The sequence below is a fragment of the Python bivittatus genome, unplaced genomic scaffold, assembly GCF_059951505.1.
Source record: "Python bivittatus isolate LINGU-HERP-01145 unplaced genomic scaffold, Pbiv_v1 ctg000780_np1212, whole genome shotgun sequence".
Taxonomy (NCBI): Eukaryota; Metazoa; Chordata; class Lepidosauria; order Squamata; family Pythonidae; genus Python; species Python bivittatus.
In genome coordinates, this window is record NW_028277108.1 from 4,296,892 (window position 1) to 4,321,729 (window position 24,838).

The 24,838-nt window shown below is 39.1% G+C and overlaps 2 protein-coding genes across 2 annotated transcripts; one reads left to right on the forward strand and one right to left on the reverse strand.

Annotated features, from left to right (window-relative positions):
* The first annotated feature begins 452 nt into the window (after positions 1-452).
* On the forward strand, positions 453-10,862 carry LOC148214011 (ankyrin repeat domain-containing protein 22-like). Its single transcript, XM_088128964.1, has 4 exons — positions 453-494; positions 6,905-7,012; positions 8,668-8,745; positions 10,722-10,862. Exons 1-4 carry the CDS (start codon positions 453-455, stop codon positions 10,860-10,862), a joined length of 369 nt encoding a protein of 122 aa, XP_087985090.1.
* A 363-nt stretch (positions 10,863-11,225) lies between these two features.
* On the reverse strand, positions 11,226-23,685 carry LOC103064421 (lysosomal acid lipase/cholesteryl ester hydrolase-like). Its single transcript, XM_088128951.1, has 9 exons — positions 23,566-23,685; positions 21,818-21,935; positions 19,124-19,322; positions 17,846-17,955; positions 17,118-17,251; positions 16,360-16,500; positions 14,323-14,394; positions 12,053-12,124; positions 11,226-11,459 (listed from the first exon to the last, which is right to left on the reverse strand). The coding sequence occupies exons 1-9, from the start codon at positions 23,683-23,685 to the stop codon at positions 11,226-11,228; spliced, it is 1,200 nt and encodes a 399-aa protein (XP_087985077.1).
* Between the last annotated feature and the right edge of the window lie 1,153 nt (positions 23,686-24,838).

Here is a 24,838-nt window from a genome sequence, read left to right on the forward strand (position 1 = left end):
TGGAGTTCTAATTCAGAAATATTTTGAGAACTGTTGCTTACGTTCCCTGGAAATTAGCAGGTTGTCTGACAACTCCTACAATATATTGCATTGTTTCCCAATAATGTCTTTATTATGTTTTCCAAAAAAGTTAAAATACAGAAAAATCAAAAAAGAGAAAAAAAAGGGGAAAGAAGAAAAGGGGGGAAGAAGAGGGGACATAAGAAAGAAAGAGTAGCTTCCAACTTTCCTTGGTACAGGTAGAGATAAAAAATATATTCACCTCTTACTCTAATATCTAAAAATATACATAATAAAAATAGTTTTTAATCTAATATTCGGAAAGATTCCTAAAAATTAATCTGTTTGAATAATACATATGATTTGTACAAGATATTTCTATCAGTATAACATCCCAAAATAAAAGTTGCATTTTTTTGAGTATCAAGCAGAAAGTCTAAGAGTGGTTTCCAATGAGAGAGAAAGTTAGACGGGCCCTGTCTTTGAGCAAAACGGTGAGTTTCATCATCTCTGCCCACTGCAGTAGTTTCAAGATCCATTCTTCAGCAATAGGTATTTGTATATCCTTCAGTTTTTGCGCATATAGGAGTCTTGCCACACTTGTCATATAAAGAAATAAATTTCCGTGTTGTCTTTCCATTTGTTTATCCATCATACGTAAAAGAAAAGTCTCTGGTTTCAACTGTACATGTGTTTTCAAAATCTTTTGAATCAAAGCTCATATCATATTCCAATATTGCTTAGCCTTTTCACAAGTCCATCATAAGTGATAGAATGTACCTTCACATGGATTACATTTCCAACAGACATTTGAGATTCTGTTATACATCTTTGACAATTTATCTGGTGTCAAATACCAACAGTATATCGTGTTATAGAAATTTTCTTTTCACATATAATTAAGAGTAAACTTTAACCCTTTATTCCACATATTTTCCCACTGATCTAACATTATATTTGTGAGGGGAAAAACTGATTTAGTAATACTTAAGGCCTTTGTTAATTGAAACATACTAATAAAACTATTTATAAAGCAATAAATGCTAACACTGAATAAAACAAGCTTATGGAGCAATAAATAAAATTGCTATGTGGACTAAAGTTTTCAGTCATGGACAGGAAGTCGGAAAATAGATGGACAAAGTAAAATGCTGATAAAAGGAGTGTGACACAAGGATGGAACAGGGAAGTGTGGTAAAATTAGCACCAAGGACAGTAGCTCATCCTGGGAGTCACAATTGTGGTTTGTGATTTTGAAGAATAAAAAGGATTGTTGGGAGGGGCTCGGCGCCACATGGCCATAAGCTGTCCAGGTTGACCGCTTGTACATGCTGTACCTCATTGCAATGGGATCTTAAGTAAGTAAGTTATGTTTTGTTGTTTGAACTAAGGTCTATGTATTGAACTATACTTGCTTATTGAATTAACATTTAGTAAATACTTTAGAACTTTGAAGTGGTCTATATTCTGGTGTGTCTGTCTCTTGGGTTTGATGGGGTTTTTCCCCTGACATATTATATCCAAAGTGTTTTGCCCATTTAACCATACAATCTTAATATATTCATTTTCCAAATTAATCTTTCAATTTCTTCATTAAATGTTCCATTTCATTTTGAGGTTCCTGTAAGATCATAACTAAATCATCCGCAAAGACTCTTAATTTAAAGACTTCTTTTTGATTTGTAAACCCTTCATATCCACATCTTGTCTAGTATCTCTATTTAACACTTCCAAGACTAAAATAAAGAGGAAAGGTGACAGGGGACGACCCTGTCTTGTCCCCTTTTGTATCTCACATGGTTTTGTACATTCATCATTAACAATAATACTTGCCTTTTGGAAAGTGTATATCAATTTAATCCTTTGCAGAAAATTCTCGCCGAAGTCCATTTCATTTATTTATTTATACACCGCCCATATCTTCTAAAACTTTAAGCAGGAAAAACCAGTTCAAATTATCAAAAGCTTTCTCTGCATCCAAAAAGATCAGAGCTGTTTGCTTTTCATTATGATGTTGTAAATATGATATCTAGAACAATTCTTACATTGTCTCTCAGTTGTCTTTTAGGTAAGACGCCTGTGATGGAATGGAATTATGAAGGCCAGGCTCAGGGAGAAAAACATTTTCTTTCATCTCCTGAGGGGCGTGGGAAATATAAGAGGATGAGACTGGCACCTCCCTGAGGATCTGTTGCCATGATTCAAATTCCTTCATCTGGAAGGTAGTAAAAGAGTCTTGGAAGATTGATGTCAGGCCTAGCCCAAGGAACTCCAAGAGACCATGTAAATTCAGTCCAGCAATTTTTATTAGCTACAACCTCTTGCAAGAATCTTCCCAGACTGAAACCCCAGCTCCCAAGTAATGCCAGCCACAACATTGTGAATTCCTCAGGGAGGTGCGAGTCTCATCCTCTTAGATTTCCCATGTGCCGCAGAGATGAAAGAAAATGTTTTTCTCCCTGAACCTGGCCTTCATAATTCCATTCCACCACAATGTCACACTGATCTTCATATATAAAGTCTGATAAGTTCTTTTTCAATCTCTCTGCTAATATTGATGTGAACAGCTTATAATCATTATTTAACAAAGAGATCGCTCTGTAGTTTTTAGTCATAGTTGGATCTTGACCCTCTTTTGGCAATAACATTATATTAGCTTCCTTCCAAGTCTCTGGTATTGCTGAGCCCCCTAGAATAGAGTTCATCACCCACTTAAATGGTAATAACAGTTCATCTTCAAAACATTTCTAATAAGAACTCATCAATCCATCTGGTTCAGGGGCTTTCCCTATTTTAGCCTTTTTGATAGCCTCTGATATTTCAAAGGTGGTCAAAGGATTGTTCATAATTTGTTTTTGAGATCGTGAGAGTTTTGGTAAATTTGGGGGGGGTTTTAGATGTGCGTCACTATCATTTAATGAAACTTCTGGTCTTTTGTACAGATTTGAAAAAAAGTTATGAAAAGACTTTTGGATCTTACATTATCTGTAGGTATTTTCTTCTTGTATTTTTATTATCATTTCCTTGTCTCTCTCCTTTCTCAGTTTATATGCAAGCCATCTCCCTGGTTTATTTGCAAATTGAAAGTATTTTTGTTTTGTCTATTTTAACTTTGTCTCTATTTCTTTTATAGTTAAAATATATAGTTGCTGATGTAGAAGCTTAATTTGGTGCAAGATATCAGTATCTGTTGGTATTTTTTGTAAGCTATCTTCTTTTCTCTTTATTTCATTTAGAATAGTTTGAATTTTTTCTTGATGTTTCCTTTTAAATTTCCGGTTATATTGAATGAAGTAGCCCCTCAACACTGCTTTACTGGCATCCCAAACAATTTTTAAATCTGATCCTTTATCCCAATTGTTAGTAAAGTATTCATTTAGCTTTTTTCCACATTCTTTTACTACTAATTCTTTTTGCAATGTCGAATCATTTAATCTCCACTTAAATGTTGTAGGTTTCTTCTTAAATATCAATGTAACTGGATTATGATTTGAAAAAGTTTTTGGTAAAATATCCATATTTTTTATCTTATTTGCCAAAGTCTTTGAAATCCATATCAACTCAATTCTAGAAAAAGATTTGTGTCTTTCTGAAAAAAAGGTGTATTCCTTGGCATTCCCATTTTTTTGTCTCCAAGAGTCTATCAGAGTCAAGTTTTCCATCAAGTCAAAAAAAGACTTAGGTAGCCTCCCTTGGTTAAGTAGTTCCCCTTCATCTGAGGTGAGGTTACTTCATTCCAATCTCCCATCAAGCACCAATTTTCCTATGTGAAAGGTGACAATTGATCCATCAGATGTTTACAAAAGTTACTTTCATCCTTGCAACTCAGTCTCAACTGCAACATATCTACCTCTTTCAGCAGATAATAAAATTGTGGTTTCAAATAGGGCTTAATATGTAAAACAACTCCATTAGATTTTTTAATATTTACTGATATAAATTCTTCACCTAAAGTTCTGTAAATCAAGTATTTTTCATCTTTTTTTCTGATGTGAATTTCCTGCTGACAAATTATATCCTGTTTTAATTTTGTCAAATAATGAAAGATTTTTCATCTTTTTTGGGAATGGTTTGTACCATTAATATTCCACGTTAAGTATTTATAATCCATAATTAAGAAAAGAGTTTATCAAAGTCTTTAACTGTAGCACCCGTCTCAACAACCTGGTCATCAAGCCCTTCCTCCAATTGTTGTTGACTCTGCAAGGCCTTCCCCTCTGTTTCTTGTTGTAATTCTGATCCATATCTTGCCAGGAAATCTTTGGCCTTCTGGCAGAATTTAATTGAATCTTTGTTGTTGGAAGGTAAAGATTACCCCTTTCAATTTATGCCAATGGAATGGAATCTTGCTCTTTTTTAAAATCTCTGTCAAAAAGGTGTACTCCTTTCTCTTCTCAAGATTCTAATTGGTATTTCTTTTAGTACGATTATATCTGTATTAGCAATCCTTACTGTAGAATCACAGTGAGTCTGTAATACTTGTTCTCTTGTTGACTGTCTCAAAAGTAAACCATAACATCTCTAGGAAGTTTTCTGACAGCTGCAAAACGTGAATTGATACGATACGCCTTGTCGACTTCTTGATCCATCCTGACTTCTTCCCAACTTAATAAATTGGAGAGAGTAGTCACAACTAGCTGTCTGATATTCTCTTGAGCACTTTCAGAAATTGTTCTTATCTGAAACAGAATCTGTTCTCTTTAAGTTCAAGTAGAACAAAATTATCCAATCCTTTTTCCATTTCAGCGTCTTTAGCATCCATTCTATTTTCCACTATTTGTACTTTGTCAGTAACTTGTTTTACAACAGTGTCCATCTTCTGTATTTTTTTATCCAATTTTTGTTCTCTCGTTTCAAATCTAGCATCTATAGTCTGTATAACTTTAGCTGAAAAGTCATCAAACATCTGCCTCAAAAAGCCAAAGTCTGCAGAAGCACTTCTATAGGGTCTTTTGGAAGCCATTTTAAAATTAATATAACCATAAAATTGCCAGTGAGAAAGAAATCCAGCAAAAGAAACTTTCAGGTAGTGGATTAGTTAGGCAATATCACACTCTAGCAGTACAAAATAAGATCGCTGGAAAGAGAAAAAAAAAAACTCTGGAGATTTTCCATTAGCTTGTTTACAGGAACTGCCCCAATCAGTGCAGAGTAGATTATAAAAGGACAACTTTCTCATGTTTTCTTCTCTATTGTGTGTTTCTGAACATACAAAAGAAAATGGCTGATCTCTTAATAATTAAAAGGGATATACAAATTAACAAACCAAGAGAGTGATCTGGATAATTTTCCTATATCGGATTTACAAAATAGGCTTGTTAAAGCTTTGAAGAATTTTGTGAGACGAGACAAAGAAAAAATGAAAGGAATCAAGTTCTAGGACATTATTTGAAGGAATTCAAGATTGTTAAAAGTAAAGGGAAGGAAGATAAAGTTGATTTATTTCATGAAAGTTAAAATAGCTATATTGTTATCTCTGGTAACCCTTAATGAGCTTTTGCTGATCAGGACTGAAATGACGAGGTTTTAAGGATTTGTTTATAGATAAGAGATGGGTTATGGGAAGAAGAGACCATTTGCTGTATTTTAAGAGTAGGTGATAAGTTACTAAAATTGTTTAGACTTGTTGTGATGAAAGGGGAAGTCATTTCTTTATATATTTCTTTTTCTTTTCTATGTTCTTATTTTTCTTTCTTTTCCATTTTTTCCCCATTTTCTTTTTCTTTTCTGCACCTTCTATTTTTTTTTACTTTGTATTAGTTTTTTATCATTGTAATTATATTTTTTAACAAATTTACTATTAAATCAAATTAAAATCTGTACATATCACGTATATGAATCTTGCAAAAAGAGGGTTGGACATCAATTATCCAATTGTGGCTGCCACCTTGATTTATTATTAAATAATATATTACTAAATAATACTATATTACTGCCTGATGATGCTGGTACAGAGACGTTGCTTTGAATGTCATCATAACACTCAGCTCAAATCTCTGATGATATCTCCTAGCAGTTTCATATGTATGTTTCAAAATATCAGGGAGAAAAAGCCTCCATCCTCCCAAGTGACACCACGTGGATCCTTTTTGAAAGAGTGGAGCAGAACCATTGCAGAGGAGTGCCCCAGTTCCAAAAAGTGCCAAGTGGATACCATGGTCAATGGTACTGAAAGCTGTTAGGAGAGCCAACATAGTCACATTCTCCCCAAATGAGGATCATACGTCAAGCTGACTAAGGCAGTCTGAACCCCATTGCCTGCCCTAAAAGCCAGTTTGAAATATAATTTGTTTCATCAAACTGCCTGAAACTAAGGAGCTACCACCTTTGACTACTTTGTCAAGCATGGATAATTGACCTGTAATTACACTGTCTGCGGGATCAAGTGAGGACTTCTTGGAGAAGGTTTACTAAACGCCTTCTTTGAAAAAGAGTGAAACTTCCCCTCCCTCAGGGAGGTATTAATAATCTTTACCAGGTCAGCTCCCAGAGTTTCTTGGTCAGTAGATACAAGCTGCGTTGGGCAAGGATTGCACTGCCCTAAACCGATTACCCATGTCCTCAGCTATGTGCAAATTATAATGTATACATTATTCATGTGCGAATTAGGAAAAAAGAAGAAGGCTGCGGGATGGTAACAATTCAGATAGGTACTAGTTTTTCCTAGATTCTTTGTCACTTGCTTATCCCAGGATGGTAGACTTTCTCAACAGCTAGACCTAGGTACTCCTTTCTTTTTAACTGAGTGAAACTCTACTGGAACCAAGAAAACCCCCAGGGCAATTTCTGTTATGGGAAGGCATTGAAAACCTTTTCAAACTAACACAGCATTTATGGTAGATTGAATGATGAACGGCATCAAAACCCCACCTAATTTTAATGATAACTCTTCCTTTTCTCTTAGAAAGAAAGAACCTGTCTGCACTATGCTGTCAAAAAACGGTTCGGTTTCCTTGATTATTTACTCATCATCCTTTTAATGCCTGTTATGCTGCGAGGATACCTCCTGATGGTAAGTTCCATGTCAAGCTAGTATCAAAATGGTGCTAACAATTATATTCCGACCCCCTGTTTTTTCTCTCGTCTGATCACCTTTGTGGTAGTTACATGTTTTTATAAGGCTGGTGGGAGACATCAGAGGTTAATCTCAATGCAGAGCTTTGGGTTCTAGAGGTACCATGGTTCTCTTCCCTGATGCAAAGAGGCAACTGTGATTTGTCTCAATGAAGAGCGTCACATCACCTCCGTGTGTGAGTTGGTCCTCACCCAATCACTGAAAAGGAATACGATAGCACCTCTGACCACTGAACAAACAAAGAAGGGATGGGAAGAAGCCGGTCCACTCAAAAGAAAGAACCAGGTAGTCTGATACGTAGGACTAGAGTGAGAAAGAGGTTCAAAGAAGTTGGGATTTTTCTCTCTCTCTCTCTAGCTTGCTTTTGAAACCCAGCAGTTGCAGGGATTCTTTGATAATGACTTCCTACCTTTTCTTATTGGGATTTCTCGGATTCTTGGGAGCTGGCCAGTTGGTTACAATCTTGTCTGCCGGGACCCCCCTGGGGTCTCTTATCTCTCATTCTGTCACTGGCCAAAACCCAAAGAGGCTTCTTGCTGGAGCTGAATACTTTCAAAGGCTTCTTCCAGCTTAAGATTTAGAATTTCCTCAGAGCGTCTTCTTAGCATTATCCAGCTCTCTCTAAGACTAGAAGAGGCTCCTGGGCACGCACAGAAGCCTCTTCCAACTGGAGAGGATCCTGAGGAGGCAAAACAAAGAAAGTGAGGGGCCGTATTGCCATGCAAAGCAGACTCACGAGGATGTTTTGCTCAGATCTTCTTGGAAGCAAAGCACACCCTCAGAGGTTTACACATATTTTCTGTATCCATTGATTACAGGAGCACTTTTTATTCTAATTTGTTCAGGAGCTCTTTTAATGTTATCTGTAAGGTGATGCTAGCTTTTCCTGGAAGAGGGTTTTCTGCATTAGTATTTAAATATATGATTCTCTACCATTGCCTTTCAGCCTGGTGTGTTCTAGATGTGCTGGTGGTTACAGCTTCTAGAATTTCTAGCTAGATAGGAAGTTACAACATCCAGAAGCTAGAAAAAGCTGTTTCAGGCAATATGACTGGGAGGTTGGCTCATCTGCATAATTCCTATGACGTTCTATTTCCCCCCCCCAATCATTTTTGAGTTCCTAAGAAAAGGATTAGCCAACACTCAAAAGCTGCTTCTCAGGCACTGTTCAATTGCCTAAGTATTAAAATGTATCCCTTGGCTAATTGGCACATATAACCACAATGGATATGCACGCTCACCATGTACCCAACTGCAATTTCCTAGTACGTAGTCACAATGAGCTATCCCATGAAGACTATGATCCCGCAACACATTATGAAAGGGTGTAACACACTTAGCGCAACACACAGGTTCTTGGGACCTAGAACTTGTGAGGCAGTAAATCAGATTTTCTCATTATAATTTTTTTTTTTTTTTATAATGCTTAGTGTTGGGAAGCTTAAGAGTACATATACCTTCTCAGCAGGTTTTTATTTGGATAAATGTGTAAGAAAAGGTCTTCATTAGCGGACTGCTTCGTATGATGATGTTACCCATTTTTCCAATAATCTTCTGTTCTTCCTTTCTTACTCATAAAATCTGCGAAACAGGTATCTAAAAGTAAGCAGAATGAAAACCTCATCAAGATGCTACTTAGAGCTGGTGCAGATGTTAATGCTACAGATGATGTAAGTGCATCTACTCCTATATTCTAGAACTATTTCACAGTTGGGGTGGTAGGTGGATGTGATACAGAAAATCTCTTCCTTTTCCTAAGGGCCCATGAAGGACGAAGCAGCACATGACCATTTTTATTCCTGTGGTTTTAAGAAATGCACTCTTTCCCTTATATGGAGAGAAGATGGGATCAATTGCTTCTTTGCTCCTCCTGTGTGGGACCAAGCCAGCCAAAGTAGATGAGATCTATCGAGGTCAAATAGTTTTAGGCTGAAATATTACCTCCGGGTTGGGGCAGCGTGGCTCCAGTCAAGCTCTGAGAGGCCCAAGGAACCTTATCTACAATGCTCCAATTCCTTCCTGTAGCGGTTTTGCTTCCTCCTCCATGTCCCTGGACATTCCCTCACATTTCCAAAGACTATCACAGCAGAAGCTGATGAGAAAGGGGTATGTCTCCATCTGCTTAAAAGCACCCCAAAGGCTTCTGACTGGCCATTGTCATGAACAAAATACTGGCTAAGATGGTCTTAGCCAGATCCATTATGGCTGTTCTGATGTTCTTATACTCAAGGAGCAGGGATTAATGGAAGGAGGAAAGCCTTTCACAACCCAGGCTTCCCCAGCCTACTGCAATCTGGCAGGATTTCCTCTGGAACTGTGAGATGGCTGACCTCCCACTAGTGAAAATGTCCACCCTGTCCCAGCTCCTGAGATTTTCCCAGGAGGGAAAAGGCAATAGAGCCTCTTGCCACCTTTCCCTGACTCTCCACAACTTTGCCATTCCCTATGCCCGTTGTTCAGCTGTTGTTTTTTGCTTGCTTTGCCTCACCAAGCAAAGCAAAGCAGCAAGGGAAGAGTGAGGGTGAGATGGGATGTTAGCTGGCCGCCATTTATTGTGCCATTCTGCTTATCAACTGAATGGCTCAGGGTTGGAAAGAAGAATATCAGTCAGGACACTTGTGCAGCGGTGCAAAATTCCTGCAGAAGGTTTGAGGTATGAGGCTGATAGCTGTGTGGAAGTGCTATTCGATTTATATTTTAACTGTTGCATATTTAAATTTAACACGTATTGTCCAGAGCAATTAGGCAGGAAGAGAATGTCTTCCAAATGCACCAGGAAGCCTATTACATGGCCATATAGTTGGGTTGCAGGTATTATTCTTGAAAAAAATGCAATAGCTTGTTCATCATTAAAACTGAAAAACAAAACCAACAGAAAAGGCCATGAAGAGTTCAGCCCTTTATCAAATACTAGCGTCTCTGGCACAAATATCATTTATTTCCTCCAGAACTTTGGGGTTTCACCTGTCCCAACTCACTAATTAAGACCACACAATAGGCACAGAAAGGTTGTTCAAATCAGGATCAGACCTTATTTTTATTTCAGTGAGCTAATGTATGTACGGAATAATATAGGACTAGACCTTTTAGTCTGTCTCTTCTGTCCTGAAGCAAGTAATCTTGTACTTGCTTCAGGACCATGATGGAATAAGATGAGTTTCCAAATCTCAAGGCAATCGAGGAACACAGGAGAACTCCAGAGTATTTCTGAAACTGTTGCAGAAAGTAATACAAAGTGAACTAACTCACTAACTCAAAAACAGTTCGCAGGCCATGTGAATTCAACCTTGGTTACAGTTTACTGTATAATTCAAAGAAGATGCTCAATTGTATTTCCACTGTGGACTGCATATATTCTGTAATATGTATTAATTGTCACTATTTTGTTTTGATATTTTTAACTTCTATTTTGTTGTACAGTGCTTGGAGCCATTTTGGAGTAGAATAGCATAGATATACCAGCAATAAATCAATAGTTAATCTAGAGGTGGATGAAACCATAGACCAAGGGTATAAATAGATGATAATTCAAGAGCTTGTATGAAAGAGTTTATAGTGGTCTTTTTAAATTTTGTGCTTAGCGAGAAGCATATTAGGGTAAGAATGCAACTCATTCCTGAAGGATATGTATTATGGTTTTCTCCAGTCAGGACGGACTGCCCTCCACTATGCTTGTGAAATGAAGAACCAGTCCATCATTCCATTACTAGCTGAAGCGGGTGCTGACCTTTCCCTAAGGACAAGGTATGGAAATTCAAACCTAGTCTTGGATAACTGCTCTGGATAATTTCCAGTTTGCACCCAGGGCACTCCTGGTTCATCTCTTTATCCAGATGAGAGAAAGGCCGTCCAGTTCAGCTAGCAAAAGCATTGCTTCATCTTTATTAAATGCCAGCAAAGTTGCAGGCAGGACTATTGTCAAATGTAAAGCAAAAACATAACAGGGGATGGATTAATTTTTTTAATCCCAAAGCAAAAGCACATTTCTTCAGAATCCCAATAACCTCCACCAAAGAAATAACACAAAGTGAGATTGCAAATGTTTCTTCATCATGTAATTCATCAGCTCAGCTGCATTAAGACGTCAAAGCAGCCTCAGGGTGTGTTCTCAAATTGTCATCACACAGCATGCTTTCTGTGTGAGAAGGAATTATTGATATCTTTTCATTATCTTAATGATATCCATGTACATGCGTTCAGTTGCATCGAGTCCCCAAATGTAGTCTAGATGTTGCCATTCAGGAATATGTTGATGATAAATGAGGTTACTAATTTGTAGTTTTAATGCCTTGAAATCTCTTGAGTTCACAAATAAGTCTTCCCCACCAGTCCAGAGAGCAATGGGTATTTTTATATCTTCTATCTTGTATATAGGAGGAGTCACCTGGGAAGAAAAGCAGCAAAACTGAATAATCAGCCCAAAAGTGCTGAGGGAGACATAGAACAATATATAAAACATTTCAAGTTACCACTTTAGAAAACTCAGTGAGCAAGTAAAGTAATAGGACTTCCTATTCAGTGCAAACACTAAACCAGAGATTTGTGGTGGTTTTAACTCGGCCAAGGAATTTCTGATGATTCCCATGGATGTTTGCCTCCAACATATAGCTGATCAACTCAGATCCCCAGAAAGGGTAGGACATTCTGCCACTGGCCCAGAAGAGAACATATGGCTTAAATTAGTCACTGGAAGCAGTTGCTGATGTAAATGGCTTGGCTGGGAGGGAAAGGCAGTCAGACGTAGGGTCAGGTGTCAACTGTCTTCAGAGCAGGGAGGGCAAGAAAGATGTCTCTACATTTACTATCACTTTAATTAAGCTTTTCGTACTCTGCTCCACCTCAGCCTGCAAAATTTGGAACAAGAATACAGAAAAATCCAATATCTCTACACATCTGTCAGGGAAACCATTCTGATCTCTAAGTTACAAATGGGGAATAGTGTAAGTATTTTACAGGAAAACTGTTTTATTCTCATACCTGGTTGTACTTCTCCATATTCTTTTCCTTGGTGCCATAGTCATATGCTTGAAACCGGTTTTTATGATAGACCTATAATTAATAGTGTGTCATTACAGAACTGAGCAAAAGTATTACTAGTCATATTGATATCAATGTGACACCACTGCTCTGCAAGCTGCATTGGCTTCCGGTGTGCTTCCAGGGTCAATTGAACATACTGGTTGTCACCTTTAAATCTCTCCATAGCTCAGGACAGGATACTTATGGGACCATCTCTCCCCAGTTGTCTCTACCTGTCCTACCTGCTCCAGCAGGAGGGGCATGCTCCAGGTACCATCAGCCAAGAAGCGTTGGCTGGAGGAGGCTGAGAAGGAGAAGCTTTTCTGCCTTGGCGCCCACCCTTTGGAACATCATCCCCCCAGAGGTAAGATTGGCCCATCCTGCTGACCTTCCGTGAGACTTTGAAAACTTGGTTTGGTGTTCCAGCCTGTGGCCCTGGGTGTGAGACACAGCCCATCTCCTGGCTGTGTTGATAATTATTTGGATGATGCCCAGATGCTATGTGTTTTATTCTTTATATTTTATTTATTTTACTGTAAGCCCCCTAGAGACACATATGTGAGATGGGCGGCTATATCAATCAATCAATCAATCAATCAATCAAACAAACAAACAAAGATGTATCAAAGCAACATTACTCATGCTTCAACCTCACCCACGCCCCCAAGGACAATTTATTCAAATGTAACTAAAGTATTCAAGAGCTTAGCCCAGAGATAAACCACAGTGTAATTGAAGTAGTGACAGTACCTCTTTCAGCAATTGTAACAGGCCTGTAACATAGATCGCGTGATTATCTCAGTCTTTCCAATTTATTGCTACAATTCGTTCAACAGAAATATTAGATTTAGTTTTTTATAAGTTTCCATTAAAAAATTTAGAAAGTTTTCTTTTAAAAAAACCTTTAGATACGCTTTTTGTAGAAAGTGCTGTATTTCAGTATAACCAACAAAGATCGCAGGATAGGCAGAAAAGCTATACGCTAAAACCATACACTGCATGAGCTAAATGTAGTTCTAGATATTAGAAGCTGCAGATTATTATCCAAAACTTTAGATGCAGTTTTGTGTAACCCTGGCTTAGGTATCTCCAATGTCTAAGATTGCCTTCTCTGTGTCAGATTCAGCCGGTGCGGCATGGCTAGGGACTTGCCCAGCCACGCTTAGTCAGTTTCACCGCCCGAGCGCTAGCAGAGGAAAAGGGGAAGTGAGAAATCACGAACTGCTTAATGGGACAGCTGGCGCCGCTTAACTAAACCCCAAGCGGATATTTTGTCTCAACGGCAATTTGCCCTGGGCGCTGCAGAGAAAGGGGAGCGCAGCAGCTCGGAGGCAAAGTAATCAGTGCGTGATTGAGAACTCCGGGCTTTGCGTGCAACAGAAAGACCCAACGAAGACAACACCACGCCATCGATAAAAACCAATCAAGAACACAAAAGAACTGGACTGAATCTGCCATTTGAGTGAGGGGGGGGATTACTGCGGGTAATCTGTAACCAAGCAACAGGGGCTAAGCGCGGGAATGGGGAAACTATAAATTGTGCCGTAAGATGTGCCAAGCCAATCCTGGCTTTGTCTGTACTTACCACGTTACGCTTGAGTAAACTTCTTTGCTGAACACACGTGTCACAAGAGTTTCTCTGAGACGAGCGGGGTAAACCTTACACTTTGATCCAGTGCCCTTGTTCTTAGCCAGATTTTTTGCTTTAAATGAGTCAGTAATATTTCTAACTGTTTTATCAGATTTTTTAAAACCTACAATCTTAAATGCTTCTGTGGATCGTATAGTTTCAGACATTCAATTTGTTTTCTCTTTCTGTCACTTGATGATCATGAATGGTTCACCTTGGGTATAATTTTAATATAATAAGGCAATTTATAAGTTATATACATACAGTAAATATATTTGTTTGGTGGGTTTTTTAAGTAAGTCTAACTGGTTCTATTTGTATATAGTACTGCTTGTATAATGGTGTGTGTGTGTGTGTGTGTGTGTGTGTACATGCATATATTTCATTAGGTTCTATTTTAGTTATGATTATCAGCCACTAGTGGTAGAAATATTTAATAAATTCACACATAGCTCCTCTGGATCTAGAGTGAGTCATAATTAGAAGAAGCCCATATCCAGTAAATCACTGACTAACAGATCTCTTCGAAGTATGGTTAAATCTGGATCCAATCCATAATGACCAAATATAATAATCTTTTAAAAAAACAATAACATACCTGAGACCAATGAACAAGATTTTTTACAGTTGTTCCAGCAGGGGAATGTGCTGCATACACGTCCATGCGGCTCTGAAATAAGACAATTATTCATCATAATTCCCTGATGAATTGCATCTGCTGTATAGCAAGATTTCAGAAAGGACTTATTGTATGAGCCCTCCTACGTGGACTGGACAGGAAGCGTGATTAGATGAGCTACTTCTACTTTATTGGACGACTACATTAACAGAATCTTGCAAGTCTCCCACCCTCCCTATTTATCCCCTGAGTAGTTAGGGTGGGTCCTTCCTAAGTTTCTTTTTCTGGCCATTACTCTGCTGCGGACTCCTTTCTCTTTTACCTGATCGCTCCCCAGGTGGCATCTCTTGCCCCGTCTTCCAAGGTCTCCTTCGCAGCCCATCACATATTGCAAATTGGTGGGTCTATCATGTTCCTGAATAGACCTAATACAACTGATAGATACCCCCAATCCAGCGTATTCTATGGTAACGTGCAGTGCCTGCCAGATGTAATTTTCATAATTCAGTTGGAATTAATATATTCATTTGTTATATAGTGTAACCTCTTATGTTGGAGCTGAGCGCACATACATGAATAGATAGTTGCTGACGTCTATAGCCCCTTAGTTATCCTAAAACTAGCCAGACAGACACAGGGGCAGCTCAGGATGCAGCCTACGTGTTTGCAGTTTTAGTTTTCAAACTCTTCTTCTTCCTGCTTGCTGATTTTTAGATACAAGCCATTACTTTTTGGAAGAACAATGATGTTTGACTCTTCAGTCCTCTTGGAATGATATTTGGTGAAAATGAATTGGACAGCGCTCAGTTGCGATGTAATAAGTGCAATTGTGCCTTCTATTCTAAAGCTTTTGCACAAACCAAGTTCTTTCTTCCAGGAAATCTTGAAATGCAAAGGTTAATAGTAAAGTGTGAGACTAGGCTGAAGCTGCCATAACCTCAAGATGAAGCAGGTATGTAAGCAGAGAGGACAAAAGCCAGGCATCTTGTCTATGAGATCCCTTCAGGGAGGTTGATAAGAAGGAAGCAAGTCATTAAGGAAAAAACAAAGGACCTGAACCAGAAAGAGGAAGTTGGGCCTGAGCACATGGAAGCCCTCACCCCAATCCCATCAACTTGTACTTTTGGGGATAAAAGGGGTCCCAAAACCCGCCCACTCTGAGTTGTCTTACTCATCTGAGTCCCCTTTGGATCCAGACTTGGCAGCTTCCCTCCCTCTAGCTAGTGCCTGGCAACCTAGTTGGGAAGGACGTGGGTAAGTGCGTGGGTGTGTATGAGGAAGAGCAAATGTACCTTGCAACCAGTAAAGTTTTGCTGTTACTTTAAATTCACTGGGTCTCCGTGTATTACAAAGAACCTCTTGTGCCTCAGTGTTCAGTTGGAAGTGATTTGTGTGTATCCCTAATTATTTCCCCGCTGTTGACCAGGCTGTGTGTCTGTCTGCTCCAGCCGCACCTATCTGGAAAACCCAGGTAGAAAGCAAGGGGGGCTGAAAAGATCCGCGTGCCTCAACAGGCTGTAAGTGTGAGTGAGTGACCATAAGGCGAACCTGGGAGCCACGTGTATAACAAAAGCTCAAGTTGATCTTACTTAAAATTTGAGAGAGGCCTTAATCGAGGGGTTGGCAAAGCTTTTCTGTAAAGGGCCATTCCTTCCCCTCCCCCCTGTCTCTGTGGGAGCGGCTGGCAGGTCTGCAGGCTAAGGAGCGCATCAGGCCTTGGACGATGCTGGCCCAGCAAGGACTCCACTGATTGGCCACTGCTGCTCAGGATTCCCAAGCCCCATCCCTTGGCCCCACTCCTCACCCCAGAAGCTCAGCTGAGGCTGGCCCTGGCGATCTGCTGCACATTCACCCATCCATTCTTAACTGGCAGGCCGTATAAAAACAGATGGCAGGCCAGATTTGGCTTGTGGGCCATAGTTTGCCTTAATCCAAGAAAAAGTGTTATTTTTCAACCAGCATTGCAAGCATACTTAATGTAAACCCACGTCTGACCCAGCTGTTCTTTATACATACCATGTTGAAATTGGGAGTGTTATAACCAGCTATAAAAGACATAACACGTTCACAGAATTCAGGTTGAAAATTACATAACTGAACCATTGGCTTTCTCAGAATAGTAGGATACTGGAAAATTCGTCTGTAGCCATATAACAGCTGAAATATATTAATTAATGTATTCATTAATTAATTGCAACTGATTGCAACTAAGCCAAATCACATATCATCCCAATCCCACCTCTGCTGTAAACGCCTATGGTGTTTCTTTACCATAAATGTAAGAAGAAACTCCTTAGATGAGGGATAGTTAAACTGGATCTTTGCATGGTGTATGTGGGTTGAAATTCCAAAAGGTGGACAAGAAAAAATAAGAATTGATTTACTTTGGGCTATTGAAATTTAAACTAGATTAATGAAACACAGGCAACATGATAATCTTCACATACTGTATAATGACTCTTAATGATCTTTTTTCCTTAAAAAAAAAACTCCTTTGGTCAATCCTGAAATTTTGGGAGGGAGGTGCCATTTGTGCTTAGAGATAAATATTTGTGCTTAGAGATAAATATCCCCAGAGAGGGTAGAGTTAACATCAACAGAGGTCTCAGACATAAATATCAAAGAGATAAATGTCTTGGAAGTAAATATCGAAAGAGGATAGGATCATTGCCCGCCCCTTCAAGCTATGCCCAGGTTTCATTACTCTCCCGTTACTTTCTTTGGGATAATGCACATGACTGGATTATGCATTAACAGAGCCTCAAGGGACTTACATGAAGTATTGGAGGAGAGGTGTTAATTGTCAATGGAGGAGGTGTAGCGTATGTTATTGTGGTTACAGGCCCCAATCCAAAAAAGACCTTGATTCTTTCAGCCAGTTCTGGCCAAGAAGAGAATGAGATGAAACCTGAAGAAATAAAAGATTTTGCAACTAAACGGGGCCTATTCAACTGTACAGGAGAGCCAAGCTTTACTCTAAAGAGCTTATTTTCCTCCTCCCTCCTGTGTTTCTGCAGGGTTGTGTGTCAGTAACTGCATATTCCATACACAATGCATGGAAGAAAATGCATCTTTGCTTTGCAATCAAACAGCTGGGTTGTCCTTTGTCTGGCTGTGCTGCTATACTGCTTTTCCCCTCTTTTGGACCATCCGCTCCTTCTGAAGGAAAAACACCTTCCTTCGTCTGGCTGCTGTACTCTGTTTGCTGGTGGCTGCCCGGCTCCAAAACACCCATCTCCTCCCACACCTGTATCAAGGTGGTAGCTCTATAGGCAACTCTGCCGTGCTGATGCTGGGGGACAGGCTTAAATGGGAGGAAAGAAGGCATCACAGGTGCCTGAGTTTTGCCAAGCAGCCTGCTCTTCCACAGCTGCCTAAAGTATTTGCCAGGAGAGATGCCATCTGAGCGTGTACACCGCACGTTGCACAATTGCAATGTGTGGACTGTAGTTAATAGTTTCCCTCATTCATCGCTGCTCATGGTTTTGCTCATGAAACTTACCAATGCTCGTGCCTTCTGAATGGGCCACATAATATAGCTGCTGCTGTTTGGTCTTGTTCAAGATAAAGTATAAAACTGCTGGAATATCATAGTATCCCATCTCATGAAAACTAGGAAGAAACAAAACAAGCACGTTGCTTTATAAATGTCAACCTAGGCCATCTCCCTGAGAAATTAGCTCGGTTCATCACATGGAAAGGACGGCAGAGTGAAAAACATAAAGACATTGGTGTAAGTGTGAGAATGCTTCCATCAGGCTCTTAGAAGAGGGTAACTGAGGTAAGCTTGTTGGCAAATCTTAGGAGAAATTAAATATGATACAAGTTTACGGACCTTGTTGAACTAGTCCTACCAGGTTGATACCCTCTGCGCAGCAGCTAATGTAGACTAATCTTGGAACCACCCAGTTCACTGAATGTTGCTAGATTTAATATAATTAAAGTGCTTGCTGGCAAGGTTGAAAAACCTACCCAAGACTTGGTGAACACACATGGGCGACCTTGCAGCTACAGCAGGCTTAGCAAGTAAACTGCGATGTTTAAGAGTTCCTTTTAAAGCCAGAAAAAACTAAACAACAGAAAACTGTTCTTCCTGCCCAATGGAAAGTCATCAGCGTTGGTCCCATTGGAAATGACTTCCATCATAGTATCTGCCACAGATAATGCTCCACAAAGAATGTAAAATATTGAAAAATTGTAAATGATTTGAATGTGCACAAACATGCACAGATGAATTGTATAATTCAGCAAATACATTAACATTATTCAGGCCCCTCACCACTACATACTGCAGTATCAAAAGACCTTTCTCTACACGTCCTCTTCTGAACCTCTTCTTAGCCTTCTCTGCAAGCGAATGGTCAGCAACCACTCTCTGCATGATAAGGGGGTTTATATGTTGTTTTGAGGGAGGAATTGGGAAGAGCTTAGAAGAATGAAACCCCAGAGATCAGCTTTCACCCCTAGTTCTACCTTTTTTTCTTTTTTGGTGCCTTCAAGTCAGTGTTGACTCCTGGCGACTGCCTGGACCGGTTCCTGCAGTTTTCTTGGCAAGACTTCCGAAGTGGTTTGCCACTGCCTGTGATGTTTTGGGCCATCGCATGTGATTAAGGGTTAATGGCCAAGTTCACCCAGCTGGCTTCATGCCTAAGGCAGGACTAGAACTCATAGTCTCACGGTTTCTAGCCTGATGCCTTAACCACTACACCAAACTGGCTCCTGATTCTATCTTACCTAAGCTCATAATTACGTATCGGCTATCCCTCTTAGGTTTTCTTACCTAAATCTCCAGAATTCTTGCTGCCATGGCTTCAGTGTCTTATGATTTGAAGACCAGGTGTTTCCTCTGCTATTTCCAAGCCAAACATCATAACCATTATCTGCTAAAATGAAACCCAAACTGTTGTTGGGCAGGTTAGAGATCCAGTGGGAACCATCTCCAAGGGCACCATGTTGGAAAAAAACAACAGGCCGTGCCACTGTAAAATAAGAAGAGATGCTTTGTCAATGAGCCAGATCGCTGGAGACTGCAAAACAGTTGAAGCGTTATGGCTGGTGTGGGTCTTCCGGGCTGTGTGGCCGTGGTCTTGAAGCTTTTTTTCCCTAACGTTTCGCCAGCACCTGTGACCAGCATCTTCAGAGTGCAGGAACACAGACAGGAGCAGTTCTCTATGTGCCCAGGGTGATGTGACCCTGTTGTGGGTATTTATAGAGATTTGAGGGGGGGGAAGGGGGGGAGGATTGGGGTGTGTGTGGGTGGGGTGGGGTTACTGAGTGGCTGCTTGTTTTGGTGTCAGCATCTGTGTGTATTTTCCTGGGGATTAGTCAGGGTTTTTTCTTCTACTGAATTGTTAACGAGGGGCTGCTGGGGGTGATTAGCAAGTTCATTGTGTGGACTGTTCACATGTCCTGGTGGTTGAGCTGAGTTCACTGACCTTTTGCAGGCTGTATTTTTTAGGATTGGTAGCCAGGTTTTGTTGATTTTTAGACTCTCCTCTTTTTTATTGAAGCTATGCTGGTGTTTGTGAATCTCAGTGGCTTCCCGGTATAGCAGTATCTGGGCAGAGATACTGGACAACACCAACAGCCACTATACCAGGCTATACCGGGAAGCCATTGAGATTCACAAACACCAGCACAGTTTCAATCCTGAAAAATACAGCCTGCAAAAGGTCAACGAACTCAGCTCAACCACCAGGACATGTGAACAGTTCATACAATGAACTTGCTAATCACCCCCAGCAGCCCCTCGTTAACAATTCAATAGAAGAAAAAACCTGCCTAATCCCCAGGAAGATACACACAGATTCTGACACCAAAACAAGCAGCCACTCAGTAACCCCACCCCACGCACACACACCCCAATCCTCCCCCCCTTCCCCCCCCCTCAAATCTCTATAAATACCCACAAAAGGGTCACATCACCCTGGGCACAGAGAGAACTGTTCCTGTCTGTGCTCCTGCACTCTGAAGATGCTGGTCACAGGTGCTGGCGAAATGTTAGGGAAAAAAAGCTTCAAGACCACGGCCACACAGCCGGAAGACCCACACCAGCCATCGTATGCCGGCCGTGAAAGCCTTTGACAATAAATTGAAGTATTAGTTACAAATCTATTTTGCAAAGAAACAAAATTTATGGCATAATGCCAATAAAATCTTATTACAAATATGTCAAGCTGGGTAGAATGAAAACATGATCATATGAGATTAAATCCATAGAACTCAGGAACTGAAGTTTTATTGATTCAATGGATCTACTCTAAACATGTCCAAGTCTATTCCATTGCCCCCAACAACATTATGATATATTCTCAACAGCAGCATGATACATTCTCCAACTCTAGACCATTATATACAGAAATTGTAGAACTTTTTTTAAAAGATGGCCTAGACTGCTTATCCTTTTGGGTTATCAATTTTCTTTTAAAAAATATCATGATCTACAATACCTCAAGATTTCTCGGGATACCCTCAAATTGAGGATATATTTCCCTTAATCTTTTGAGACTCAACCTATTTATATTTTGTATTGGACTACTAAGCAGGTCTAATAGCTAAGATTTTTTCCCAATGCTTCTTAAAGGGGATTCTTCTTTAAAAGTAAAAAAAGAAAATCTTGCTGTTTATTTTGAAACATTTCATGAGAAGTCTCCACTGGATCCTAAAACATTCTTTTAACAGTATAATTCTACACATGTGTTCTTAGGAGACTCTTTTCCTGTATTCAGTGTAGCCTTTTTTCCATTGTAAATGATATAGGATTTCAGATAAAATCAAGGGTAAAAAAGACTTCAGCAATTAGGATTCAAATTAGAGAGATATTAATTTACTTAGAAGCAGCACCTATACAATTAATAAGGATTTAATTATCAAAGTCTAGTACAGTTCTAGTATAAGTTAAAATTCTCATTCTGGTTTGTATTTAGGGTTTTTGTTCTTGGTGGTCTTAGCTTCTTTCGTACAATTTCTGTTCTGATTATTTCACAGTAATTTGCTTTTTTATTATACCATTCTTGTTTTTTGTTTTTTTATTGAAGAAAGGAATGTAAGATTCTCAAAGTCTCAATCAATCAATCAATCAATCAATCAATCAATCAATCAATCATCTCTTAGCTTCTAGGTCCTTCAAGACCTTTGGACTAACCCCTTTTCTAGGACATTGAAAGAAGGAGGAGGTTACAATACAGTTCCTTGTAACACCCAATAAAAACGTCACTGTTGATTCTTAAATTATCACGTTTCAATCTGAAGAGATATATAATTCCACTTGGATTATTGAAAAGTATTCTCAGCCACGTTCTATACAGAATGTTGCACAAGGTCATCTAGGCTGGATAGGACTAGAATGATACAGCACTTCAGATCTGAAGGGAAAAAGGTGCTTTAGCAGGTGTGGAGGGCAAAGGTAGCCCCTGTCTGCCCTTTTTTAAACCAGACTGCCACCGGATGTCATCTGACTTGCCGATGGTCTTACCTTTATTTGCATCATCATATCTTCCATGTGGTATTCTGTAGATGGTAAGTATATATCCATCTTTTGTCTCAACATGATATTCCTCACTGGGATAGTTATGAAAATTGATAATCCCACTCTGTAGGAGAAAAAAACAGAGAAGACTCGTTTGGAGTTATGTTTTCTGAACATAAGTTGGCAAACAAGAAGATGAATACTGAAGAAAGCTCAGGAATATTCCACTTTCATGGCCTCCAACATCAGGTTAGCTGCCAAAATATAGACCTTCAAAAGGTGGTGCAACCTAAGCAAGATCAGATTTATTTGTTGAGGATCTATTCCCAAAGCCAGTCGAATGAAAAGCTAGTGTTTTAAGGACACTGATATTCTTTTGAAGTAGTTTGATTTGATCTGACTTGGACAAAAATAATAATACTAGCTTTTTTTTTAATTGGGAGAATTGAGAATCCTAAATGTCTTCAATATATTTTGTATGGAAAATCTGTCTACTACAAAAAGCAATATACAGTATGTATCATAACAACCTTTATTTTATTTTTTATTTTGCCAGTCCATAACCATTTAATGGATATGTATGTTTTGGCATCTAATGTATGTAGAGAGCAGGGTCCTGCATTTACCCTGTAGACAATTTTCCGATTTGCTTTTTTGGTTTCTGTGTAGATTGGTGCAGATGGAACAATTCTTTAACATTTGCAAAGCTCTTACTACATGCTTAAAGAAAGGGCTATCAGAAATAAGTTTTTAAACATTTAAAATATGAAATAGAAGTAACATGGTTTGCCTATGATATGACTGGCCAGCAATTCAATTTCTAGGGCCCTTCATGAGGATCTAAAACTTCAGATCTGGATTACGGTGGTGCTGGAAGTTACCAAATTAATTTTTTTCCCAGAAACAGAAAGAAGTACATTTAGACATCATCACTAACTCCTGCAGGTTTCTGCAAAAGCCATGGTATGTAGTGAAGCTTTCTGGAGAAGCTGTGTCTATTATTACATACCCTGCTCACTGTACATAGAATATTACACTGGTATCTCTAGTGCCAAGACTATGCTAAACCTAGATTGCATTTTTAATTAGATCTTGAGCATGGCAAAGTACCATTACATACCCTCCATACTTTCTACCATCCAAATTTCTCCTATGCCATAGAAAGATTCCCTTCTTTCTCCCTTGCATATTGAAACATCTGGAACTGCTTCTCAGACCATTTTCATGATAAAAGCTTTCTTAAAATCTCTCTTCCAAAGCTATCATTTTCATAAGGCCTTAGGATCATTTTTAGGCTTACTATAAATGAGCAAAACACATCTAAGGGGGGATGAAGAGAAGGAAGGTTGCTAATCTCCATCTGCATCCTAAATTCACGCCAGCTTCGATTGGACTTACAGGGTGGAAGACAGCCAGATCCTCCGTACCATGCTGATTCCACCCGGTTATAAACATCAAGGGGTAAAGATTGTGCAATGAACTTCAGATTGCATATACTTGAAGCACTGCATGATGTTCCTCTTGACTTTATATTTCTCCCCTTATTATGTGATCTGACCTTTTTATATTGACCATTGACATTAAATAAATATTTCTACATCAGACTGGAGTACTACAATGAACAATTCTTTGAAAGTTATGGAAGAGAGAGTGTCTGAAAGAGTCTGGACTGGGCAATGATGCCTCCTTTTCATCTCCTTTATGTTCATGGCTCCACCTATCAAAATAACAATAGTCAAAATGAATTAACTTACAATATTCAGAAAGCACTCAGGGTCCACTGTATGTCTAGTGTTAAGACTTTGTGAAGTTTTCAGTTCTTCCAAGCTGAGTATTCCTTGGCATAAACATGCCATTATTATGAAAGTCCTCATCTTCAATCTGTATGAAGCATTTCAGTCATTGCTTAACACTGATAAACATGAGCTTCCTTCAGAATCAAAGCACCATGAGACCTGAAATATCTTCTGCTATCTGTTGCCTTAATGAGAAACAGGCAATTGATCAGCTGCAAAACTCTAAAGGGAATGGGAATGAGCAGACACTGATTGAAAAAGAGCTTCAATCTGAATGTGTGTTGAAAAATAATTGAACTCACTTCAACAGTGGATCAAAGGAATAAGTAGCCATGGATCTGCATCAAGATTAAGCAACAAAGATACATACTGCCTAAGATATGTATCTCTCTCTCATGTTCCCATGTCATCTGATTTGACCCACCCATTGCACCTCCAATTTGAATTAAACGATATGAAAAAGGACCAAAGGACGACCTTTTCAACCAATCAAAGGTAATGAAGCCATCTGCTCAGCTTTCCCTTTTGATTCCCAACTGTTGAATTTTCACAATGGGAGATTTTGTTGAAGGATGTTTGCATTTCCTAATCCTAACCATGGGCTATGCTGAATGGTGCCTATGCATGTGGTATTTCAAAGCATTTGTAGAACACCAGACCATTATTATTTTAGTTAAGTTTTTTTTACCACTACACGAAGCTGGCTGTTAGCATATACTATTGACACAAAAGATATGGCAACATTTTGTCATGGCCCATTGAACACAAGATCACTTTCCTTAGATTCTATAATTCCATAATCACAGGAGAAAATTTAATTCACTGACATTTTTAATAAAACTCAACTACAGCAGAATATGGTTCTCTTTAGTGGTTTTGCCGATACCAACCCATGGCTTTTAGTTTCTCTTATGGGAATAGATTATTTATTAGACATGAATCCTTGCTCCTTTTCAATTCTTTTTTTTCTCCTAAAGATGTAGCTCTTTCTGTAGTTATATGTTGATGACATGATCATAATTTCACAAACCTTGCTGGATTACAAAGACATTTATCCTCCCTAGAACATTATTGTCAGAAGAATAACTTTGTAATCACATATGATAACTCAGTGGTAATGGTTTTGGGGCAACACAACTCCAGTGTAAATTGTGTCTGGAGTATATCACAGTAGAACAAATTACTGTCTACTATTATCTTAGCATTCAGTTTTCCTATAATGAGGCCTGGA

What these genes read in the sequence shown, in the direction of transcription:
- LOC103064421 (XM_088128951.1), bottom strand. Translation starts at nt 23,685, where the DNA reads ATGAGGACTTTCATAATAATGGCATGTTTATGCCAAGGAATACTCAGC. An exon ending in ATATGATGATGCAAATAAAG is followed by an intron (nt 19,323 to 21,817) that starts GTAAGACCATCG and finishes CTTATTTTACAG; the next exon opens with TGGCACGGCCTGTTGTTTTT. An exon ending in TTCAGAAGGCACGAGCATTG is followed by an intron (nt 17,252 to 17,845) that starts GTAAGTTTCATG and finishes TTATTTCTTCAG; the next exon opens with GTTTCATCTCATTCTCTTCT.
- LOC148214011 (XM_088128964.1), top strand. Translation starts at nt 453, where the DNA reads ATGAGAGAGAAAGTTAGACGGGCCCTGTCTTTGAGCAAAACG. An exon ending in TGCGAGGATACCTCCTGATG is followed by an intron (nt 7,013 to 8,667) that starts GTAAGTTCCATG and finishes TCTGCGAAACAG; the next exon opens with GTATCTAAAAGTAAGCAGAA. An exon ending in ATGTTAATGCTACAGATGAT is followed by an intron (nt 8,746 to 10,721) that starts GTAAGTGCATCT and finishes GGTTTTCTCCAG; the next exon opens with TCAGGACGGACTGCCCTCCA.